Below are 9,930 nucleotides of genomic sequence, written 5' to 3'. Positions count from 1 at the left end.
AGAAGATTTATAGGGGTTTCACTTTTCAAAAGTCACTTGTGTATGGAAGACATTAAAGTACCCTGTTCCTATTGAAGCAAAAACACTGTTTACAGTCTTTTTAGTAAGCTATCCATAAAAGTTTGTATGTTTTATGTGAATAAAGTTCCTAAGCAGCCTGTAGCCCCTGCTGAATATAAGGTAACTACAGTTCCACCTTAAAAATGTGGACGTATGTAACCACTACAGGGGCTGGTCTCTCTCTCCCTCTCTCTGTCTATGTCTCTCTCCCTCCCTCCAGCGGTAGCGTGTGTTCGCGTGTGTGTGTCTTAATAAAGTTGTTGAGGGGTGAAATGAAAAGAGGTCCGGTTTGCAGGCGGCTGTTTCTCAGCCGTGTCAATGTATTGTAGCCGACGGTTTATTGGCACTTAAATGTCTTTATCGTCATTCCACCATCAGCAGTGACTTGGATATTTGGTAAGCCATTTTATTTTGTTATTTCAGGGTGACGTTGTTGTTCATATGTCTACTGCTACGACTTGTTTTGCTGAATGAACAGCAGTGTTCTATATTTATAGTCCGCCTCATGTGTTCTTATCATTATGCAACAGAAGTTAATGATGAATGTTGCGGTATGTCTAATTTTACTTTAAGTCTACTTAAAGTCATTGTAAAGGTCACCGAAGCTCCTGACACTTAGGAAAGACAGGTGACCATTGCGCCCCACTGGAGCGATAGTTATGGGCAAACAACGCATAGTTTCCATGAATACCTCATTTAAGCCGCATGCCTTAAAATAGTTGGCATGTGCTTTGAAATAGTGTAAACGATTTAGCGGATCAAACCTGCTCTAAAAAGACAAGTCCCAGGCTACATTTTCAAAAACACTGCATGAAAAATTAAATTATTTAAACAGCAAATAGGGGCTTATCCTTGAGTTAGGGGACACATTCCTCAGACGACATACTGAGTTGCAGATTATTTTAAAGCGTCTTATGATGCGGCAGGGGTCCAAACAGAGTCCAGAACAAAGTCTAAAACTTCAGTCTTTTGGAAGTTGTGCCTCTGACTCAACACTTTTGTTACTGCTAGTAAGATGTGGGTGGGAACAGCTGTGTTGCTGACCCCTGAACCAAAAATGGATAGTTTATGTCAGAGGAAAGTTTCCAAGAATGAATCCCAAACATCTGATTTTCATCAGCTATCCGAGACACACTTCTAAACCTTGAACTGGTGATTATACATCAGGACAAGTTCTAGGTTTAAAGCCAAGGAATCAGTAAACCTGCCCCTGTTTGACTCCCTATGGTCTACAGCTGATATAACCAACTTTCTGGACAGCATCCCTTTTATTTATTAACCCTCCTCTTGTCCTCGGGTCAAATTTGACCTGCTAAAAAATAGACCAAAATAAATCAGATCAAGTGACAAAAAAACATCGGGAAAAAGCAACAAAAAAATGGTAAAACAATTGACTAAAACATAAGTAAAAGAATCGTCAAAAAAGTGACAAAACAATTTGAATACATTTCAAAAAAACGTTGAGAAAAGTGTAGAAAAAGAACAACAAAATGTTGAAATTTCCACCCGAAAAAACATAAAGTTGCAGGTCGACAGGAAGACAACACAAAGGTTAAGAGAAGCAGTTTCTAATCATATTTACATAATATTGGGGATGTGGTAACCATTTGGTTTACATTTGGATCACGTGTAATGATTATATTCAACTTAAGTTTGTAACTTCTCCTGTATTCCTGTCCATGTAGTTGTGAGTTATTATGTCAGAGGGGCAATATGCAGACACCATGCAGGACCTGTTCATTGAGGAGACTGATGAAGTGTACAGAAACCCCACTGAAGTCAAGATGAGTCAGATTGTGCTACCATGCCACGCCAATCACTGTGGCGAGCTGAGTGTCGGTCAGCTACTGAAGTGGATGGACTCCACTGCCTGCTTGTCAGGTAGGAAGAACATCAGAAAACCTCTCCCTTTTTATTTCTGTACATCTAGATACCCATAATAACACCTCATAAGCCTTCACTTCGCCTGATTTGCTGATGCTTTGTGACTTTGTGTTGCACTACCTAAATATTTTGGAATCTCTGCTCTCCCAGCTGAGAGACATGCAGGTTGTTCCTGTATCACCGCATCTGTTGACGACATCCATTTTGAACACACCATAGGGTAAGATATTAACTCTAATGCTACTCTGCCAAGGGGTACCGCCAACTTATTATTATGTCTCACAGCAGAGATGTCCTGATTGTGTTGATACTATCACCACTGCTCTGTGTTGATAGTAAAGATAAGCCTCTCTGTCTGTCTACTCCAGGGTGGGACAAGTAGTCAACATCATAGCAAAGGTCAACAGAGCCTTCACATCCAGTATGGAGGTTGGTGGGCATTGGTTTTGCTTTCGGCATAGTGAACATTTTACATTTCAGACAAATCAAATGCATGTGGTGATTATTTTCATTTCAGGTGGGTATATTAGTGAATTGTGAGGACCTTTACACCGACAGGCAGTGGAAGGTTTGCCATGCCTTTGCTACTTTTGTCGCAAGACGAACTGAAGCTGGGAAGGTAAGGCACAATAACCCAAAATATGCATTCTACTGAAAGTAGTTCAACATCCACTGAGTTTGTGTGTGCTATGTGTACATAGGTGCAGCTGAAGCAGGTGCTTCCTCACACACAATTGGAGCAGATGGAGTACAGCCTGGCAGCGGAGCGGAGGAGGATGAGGCTCATCCATGCCGAGATCATTACAGACCTACTGAGCAGTAGCACAGCTCAACTGGGTACAGGGTGCAGACATAGAACTTTTTATAACACAGCACAATTGCACACAAGCACCATTTAAAATCGGATTGATTAAAGCTTCTTGTTTATGCGCACCAGGAGAATGCCAGGAGTACCAGGACGCTGTGCCCGCTGAGCGGACACGGGTGGAGAGTGTGGAGCTGGTGCTACCGCCGCATGCCAACCACCAAGTCAGCACCTTTGGGGGCCAGATCATGGCCTGGATGGAGAATGTGGCTACCATTGCAGCAAGGTACGTTCCTACTTGTCCAGTTTTCTTACTAGACCTAAACTAGCATTAAAGGAATAATTTGACATTTTGAGAAATATGCCCAATCGCTTGCTTTCTTTGTTATGTGAGAAGGGACGAAATCACCCTCATATCTGCCTGTTAAATTAAAACGGCTAGCAGTCGGCTATTTTAGCTTAGCTTAAACACTGGAAACTCCCTAATTAGCCGTGGCTGGTCGTCATAGCAGGAAACTGCCATGTTATGGCGAGTGTGCGACACACACACACACACACACACACACACACATACACAATGCTTTTGATTATCGGCATGTGGCTGTTGCCAGAAGACAAATTTAGTTTAAAAGAAGCTAGAGGCAGCAAAAAAAAACACTGGCTAAGCTATTTAAACACGGCGGGGTTTGTTAAGGTTGAATAGTGACGATTCTCTCCGACCAATCAGTACTCTGCTGGTTTTCCGGTCACCTTTTGGTATTGCCTCAGCTCACCTGGAACCTCGACTGACGTGATACTAAAAAAAGTTAGCAGGTACCAGATATTATTTTTTTTTTTAATGGGAAAACCAGAAAAGGCGAGTAGAGCCAAGATGAGTCAAGTAGGTACCATACACCATATGAGACTTCAGGAAGTCACTGCACCCGGCCGAGAAATAGACCCATACAGAAACCCTATAAAACCACAAAAAGTCTTTTTTACACTTTAGTATTTGTATGGCTACAACAAATGAGATATAAAATGGTAATTAGTGAGCTTTAGAGATGATGATAGGTGAGTTTTGTCCCCTCTCAGGCAAGCTGTTTCCTTCTTTTTCCAGTTTTTATGCCAGGCTAAGATAAATGGCTGCTGGCTGTAGCTTCATATTTAACCAGGAGATATGTGAATTATTGATTTTCATATCTAAATCTATGCAAAAAACAAATAAGTATATCCGTAGTAATTCCTAACAAATGGTAGTATGCTCAGGCTATTTGTAATAAGAACAACGTTCAAAACAGCATCATACAAAAACAACTGCAAACACGTTCTTCTTTATTTGTACATATTTTGATCTAGTCGCTTGTGTCACGCTCACCCAACCTTGAGGAGCATAGACATGTTCCATTTCCATGGCCCGTCTCACATTGGTGACAGACTGGTACTGAAAGCAATTGTAAACAATTCCTTCAAGCACAGGTGAGTCTACAAAGAATGAAGCAAATCACTGTCAACTCATCTAAAACAGACTTGAAATGTATCTCTGTAACTTAAACATGTACAAGTGTGTTTATACTGTAAATCTTTGTAAATTCACATTTTGTTCTGAACCCGCGTGCCTGCATACATGGTGTATTCTAGCATGGAGGTAGGAGTGTGTGCTGAGGCCTACAAGGGTGGAGAACCTCTGCGCCATATAAATAGTGCCTTTATGACCTTTGAGGTTCTGGACAGTGACAGGAAGCCATGCGTGCTGCCACGGATACGACCTGAGCCTGTGGTGAGTTTTCTTAGTGTCCATAAAGTTTTCTGTCTCTATAAAGTATAGAGACAGAAAAAGATCTTTTTTAGTACCTAGTTCAGAAAGTAAGCATCCTTTTTATGAGGATTTCATCATTTGCCATGTTTTACAGGATGGAAAAAGACGATATCTGGAAGCTGTTGCCAGGAAGAAGATTCGTCTTGATAGGTTGGTATCTCCTCTTTAAACCCTTTGCACTGATATATCAGAGGGTTTATTGCACACGGGTAAATTATTGTCAGTGTAAATATTGCTTCATATGTAAGAAAATGTATTTGCAATCTCCCAACAGATTCACAACACCGTCATCTGCTCCTTTAAAGGTCCCATGGCATGAAAGTTTCACGTTATGAGCTTTTTTTAACATTTATATGCGTTCCCCCAGCCTGCCTTTGGTCCCCCAGTGGCCGGAAATGGTGAAAGGTGTAAACCGAGCCCTGGGTATCCTGCTCTGCCTTTGAGAAAATAAAAGCTCAGATGGGATGATCTTGAATCTTCTCCTTATGACGTCATAAGGGGAAAGGTTGCCTCCACTTTCACTGCTTTTCGCACCCAGAGAATTTGGCCCGCCCATAGGGAGGGAGGAGCCTCCCCTCTCCTCCTCAATAGCATTTAAAGCTACAGACACAGGTATGGCTTGTCCTAAGGAAAGCTCATTGTGGTTGTGGCTCTAGTGGTTGTAATTCTGCACCAAGGCAGAATTTTGGGAAAGAGACTTCAGATATGGTATTAGGGGACCACTGCATATATAAAAGCAGCATGTCATAGGACCTTTAACGAAATGTATGATATTATTATGTTAGGAAAAGTATGTTTTGAGCTGAAGGTGGCGCTTTGTCAGGTATGAATGAGTCACTCATAGTGCATGGTTGCAGCATATGGCACTGGAAATAATACAGAACCAGTGTCATCATTGGTTCGTTTGTCCATTGCTGTGCTGCAGAATCCATTGTTTACAATACTCTGCAGCAGCAAATGACTTGGCGGAGCAGCATATCAGAGCCGAGCAGACTTTGGTGCAGAGTCTGTCAAGCATAATAAGTTAATTGTTCGACTGTAAAATGCCCGGCCTCCAGGATAATCTTTATTCCACTATTTGATGACCAAATGTGTTGGATCATTGCAAGTACAAACAGCTTCATATCCTGATCAGGTTCTCAGGTCTTACTTTTGTCCCTGAATGTAAATCATTGTTCCCTACATGTTTACAGGAAATACATAATCTCCTGCAAGCAAACTGAAGTGCCTCTCTCTGTGCCCTGGGATCCAAGTAACCAGGTATTGACAGATGCACACATGCTTAGTGAGGCTTATAAGATATTGCCGGCAGCTGTATATTGTATAAGTTCAGACAGTCCTTTTTTTTTGTAGATGTACCTGAGCTACAATAATGTATCAGCACTGAAACTAATGGATGCCAGGAACAACTGGGTATTAACTTTTGAGAAAAACAAGGTCAGTATTGTTTGTGTTATCATCCAGGATAAAGCTTGTAAAATAGAAACAGCTGTTGTGATTCTATTGCATTCTGATCTGTATTCATTTGGATAAGCTGAATAGTTACAGTGGCTGCCCTGGAGGTAGGCCCATATTGCTTTAGTTAAAAGGTGGAATATTGCAGAATAAGTTAGACAACTTGGTCTAATGCTGAAACTTCAAACTTACATCTGCTCCAAAAGTCATTTTCAGAGATTTAGAGAATAAGACCTGAATATAATACATCCTCAAAATATGTATAATTACCATATTTATAATCTCTCATGCACCCACCAGTTAATGTTGCAGTTTAGACAGCACTCAAATTCAATGTGTGCACATTATGATAACTGGAACAAATCCTATTTATAAACATAGAATCCACCTCCTTTTTGTGGATATGCTCCATTGTTAGGTCAGACTGTACACACTGGAGGAAAACCACATGCTGTGTTTCAAGGTGGAGATGCACGTCAGCGTACCGGCAGAGCAGACGTTCCACCTACTGTCAGACCTGAGCAGGAGAAAGGAGTGGGACCGACACTATAAGTTCGTATGACTAGCTGTATCAGGTGCACAGCAACTTCCAGTTAATCCATCAGCAGAATAAGATTAAAGGATGATTCTAATGTTGTTTTATGTTATTCTTATTGTTAATAAATGTTGTGGAAGTTTCTGTTCAGCGAGGGAGGAATTTTTGTTGAAGAAGAGACCTTGTTGAAACAAAATAAAAACAGGCTACAAACTGAGTTAAAGGTTTTAGGTATTCGGTGGAAGGGTTTAATTGTTTTCTGCAGAGAACAATCAAATGACGAGAACAGCTTTCACAATGTACAGAGTAACAGAGTGGCCACGGTTCTGGTAAATACAATCAGTAATACACTTCTTTATATGCAGTGCCTCCAGAGGAAAACCAACCCTTGTTTGGAAAACAGTTTAATCTCAAACATAACAATCAGTGGACCTCAGTCAGACAGTTTGTTCTATTACGTATATCTGAATCTGTCCCTTGTGTGTCCAAGTGTCTTGACCAGTCATTCTATCTTAGCTGAAAAAGGACATCTTGTCTCTTGGATAGGCTATGGTCTCGACTCGGGACCTGCTATGATAAAACACCGCTTTAGACAACTGTTTTGAATGCAAAGTCATAACAAATCCAGTTGTCTCCTACAAAGTGATCACACTGAGGACAGATACCAACCAAATACTCTGAGAGGCATTGAAGATATTATTATGAATAATTATTATGAAAATCATTGGTTAAATGTAATTTTCCCATTACATAAATTACAAAAAAAAAACATCCAAAACCCACTTGTTTCTACATAAGATGAAAATCCTTAAAAAAAGGGTCACAAATATACAGTTCCATTTTTTATTTTTTTTTATTTTATTTTTTTTATGGTTCAATAATTTCCTAAAAGAGCAGGACACTGTAGTTTTTAGTAAACTTTATTGAAACAGGATGAAATATATTATTTTTTAAGGGACTATTTTCAGCCATTGATACATACACATTTGGTTCAGGACGATGTATATGTGAGATACACTCAAATCTGCAGTGCCGGTTTTCATTGTAATGATGGGACATGGCACCTGGTGCAATAGTGGGGTTTATTGCTCTTAATTGTTGACAACAATAGAGGTCTATGGCACAGAGGAATAAGGATAAAACTAATTGTTGGTCTTTTTCATTGGATTTGTTTACAACAGGAGACAACACACACACACACACACACACTGAAGCTCACACGGTGATGCTGCAGCAGTGATGTGGACTGGATATTATAAACAAAATGAATTCAAGGAGTTACAGAATTACTTATTTATCTTATTTATTAGTGACAGCAGCATGAGACGCCTATTTTAATGTTTGCGTTTTATCAGATGCTTACTACTTTGTGGCCACTGCAGGGAGTGTGAGGTGATCAACCAAGCAGACGAGGATGACACCCTTTATCGTGTGGTTACACCATCTGTCACTAAAGGTGGCAAAGGCCAGGACTTTATCTTGCTGGCATCCAGAAGAAAGCCATGTGACGCCAGGTATTGTAACACACCAAGCAATAAACATTTAGAAATGACCCTGCTCCTCTTGTCTTACGTGTTGTTTGTATCTTCACTGCTGTATTTTCTATACTATCCTGTGTGTTTCCTGATTTCCTATTCCATCTAATTTTATATTTGTATGCCACTAGATATTGCATTTTTGCCTTCCGCTAGCTCTTTCATAAAGTCTCATGATGCTATACTTATTTGTCCCTCTCAGGGACCCATATCTGATCGCTTTGCGTTCTGTCACTTTGCCCACTCACCCTCCCACTGAGGACTCCAACAGGGGAGAGGTGCTTTCTGCTGGCTTCACAATCTGGGAAGAGTCCAGCACTGTTACCAAGGTTGGCCAAATGAGAAGGGAACACAGTTCAGCACGCGTGCTTGCTAAGAGCACATTATTGCATCCTAAAACTAACAATTCACAACTGCTAAAATAACTCCATTACAAGATGAAGTGTATTACTGCACCACATTGTGACCTGATGTGTTTGGTTTCAGATCACCTACTACAACCAGGCCACTCCAGGTATCCTCCCCTACATCTCCACAGACATTGCTGGCCTCTCGTCCAGCTTTTCCAGCACGTTTTCTGCTTGTAGTCACTTCCTGGAGGCCAACAAGGACAGCCTGGCTGCTCTGCCACACTCTGCACAGTGACACCACAGTGCTGCCATGGTCTCCCTACCAGAGGACCAGTAGCAACGGTAGGAAGGATTCAGATCACTATCTTCATCCCATTTCACCTCTGTTGTGGATGTGCTGTACTTTAAGAGCCCATAGTTGAATGTAAGTAGCCCACTCTGAGATTACAATTGTTTTTGCAATGGATTTGTTAGTTTCTTTCACGTATTTAAAGCTCAGTTGTCACTGTATAACTTTGTTAATTCTGGGCGAATTTCTCTTTTATAAGGGTGAAAATATAAAGAACTTGCTACTTTTTTTCCAGCAAGATTAATAGGAATGAAGCAAGACTGCACAATGTTTCTCTTGGATTTTAAGCCTGTTACGTTTTATTAGAGCTAATATATTGTGAAACACTGTATGCTAGTTTATGGATCAATGAATTATATTTTGGTACCTTAGCAATCTATTATCCTTAGACAGCCATGTTTTTAATGGTATTGCCAGTCTTTAGTCTCAGCTGAGATGTTTCAATCAACCTCTTAAAATTAAAGTTTCTACCTCCTAAATAAAGTTTTTAAGCTATTTGATGAAGACTTTAACTATGAGTAAGCCAGGATGTACAAATTCTGTGTAATGTTGCTGTTTTATTTTGAGACAATGTATGGTTTTAGAGTACAGCTCTTGCACTGATTGTATGATAAGTTGATATTCAGTGGCCAAGTATCTCACATGTCGAGCTGTCTTGATTTGAACTGAAACAATAAAGACAACAGACCAGTGGATTATGGACATGTGAGCTGTTGTGTTTGTGTTCACCTCCCTCACCCTGCAATCCTACCATTCCTTAACCATTTTTATGAAGAGAAAGAAAAACACAACTAGCAGCTGTATCCCACTGTAAGTTGTGATTTTAGTGTATTTGGGGCACATGCCGGCAGAGGAGTATTATGGAGTCTTAGTGAAACAGAAAGCTTCTGATTGGTGTTTAAAGGACTTTGCAGCTATGCTTGCTTTCCAGGCATTGTCTTTGTTCCATGATCATCCTGTTATGCTCACACTGCTGCCCGGACAGCAAATGAGGGAAGAGCACAAGCGAATGCATCCGTGATGAAAAAACTACTGTTTGTGATTGTGATTAAAGTGTGAAATGTTAGTTAACGATGAACTAATTTCACATAGCAGCCAGTGACTAATGACAGCTGGGAAATAAATCAGTCCAAAGCATCCTCTGGATGAGTGAATGATG

At 40.5% G+C, this 9,930-nt stretch overlaps 1 protein-coding gene across 2 annotated transcripts; it reads left to right on the top strand.

The window, feature by feature from the left end:
* Window positions 1–243: 243 nt before the first annotated feature.
* Window positions 244–9,466, top strand: acot11b (acyl-CoA thioesterase 11b). Of its 2 annotated transcripts, XM_034881524.1 has the most exons (16): window positions 244–456; window positions 1,746–1,941; window positions 2,095–2,164; window positions 2,313–2,373; window positions 2,462–2,563; window positions 2,646–2,781; window positions 2,882–3,035; window positions 4,088–4,207; window positions 4,370–4,508; window positions 4,642–4,697; window positions 5,741–5,807; window positions 5,901–5,984; window positions 6,421–6,554; window positions 7,920–8,051; window positions 8,275–8,401; window positions 8,559–9,466. In XM_034881524.1, the coding sequence occupies exons 2-16, from the start codon at window positions 1,758–1,760 to the stop codon at window positions 8,715–8,717; spliced, it is 1,725 nt and encodes a 574-aa protein (XP_034737415.1). In that variant the 5' UTR covers window positions 244–456; window positions 1,746–1,757; the 3' UTR covers window positions 8,718–9,466. The 2 variants fall into 2 exon arrangements, with proteins under 2 accessions (XP_034737415.1, XP_034737416.1); XM_034881525.1 differs by lacking the exon at window positions 8,275–8,401.
* The last annotated feature ends 464 nt before the right edge of the window (window positions 9,467–9,930 follow it).

This window comes from Etheostoma cragini, chromosome 9 (genome assembly GCF_013103735.1).
Source record: "Etheostoma cragini isolate CJK2018 chromosome 9, CSU_Ecrag_1.0, whole genome shotgun sequence".
Classification (NCBI taxonomy): domain Eukaryota; kingdom Metazoa; phylum Chordata; class Actinopteri; order Perciformes; family Percidae; genus Etheostoma; species Etheostoma cragini.
This window is presented reverse-complemented; position numbering and strand designations above follow the sequence as displayed.

Coding starts and splice junctions, on each gene's coding strand:
- acot11b (XM_034881525.1), top strand. CDS start 1,758: ATGTCAGAGGGGCAATATGCAGACACCATGCAGGACCTGTTCATTGAG. Junction 4,698..5,740: donor AAGAAGATTCGTCTTGATAG/GTTGGTATCTCC, acceptor ACATGTTTACAG/GAAATACATAATCTCCTGCA. Junction 5,985..6,420: donor TAACTTTTGAGAAAAACAAG/GTCAGTATTGTT, acceptor CTCCATTGTTAG/GTCAGACTGTACACACTGGA.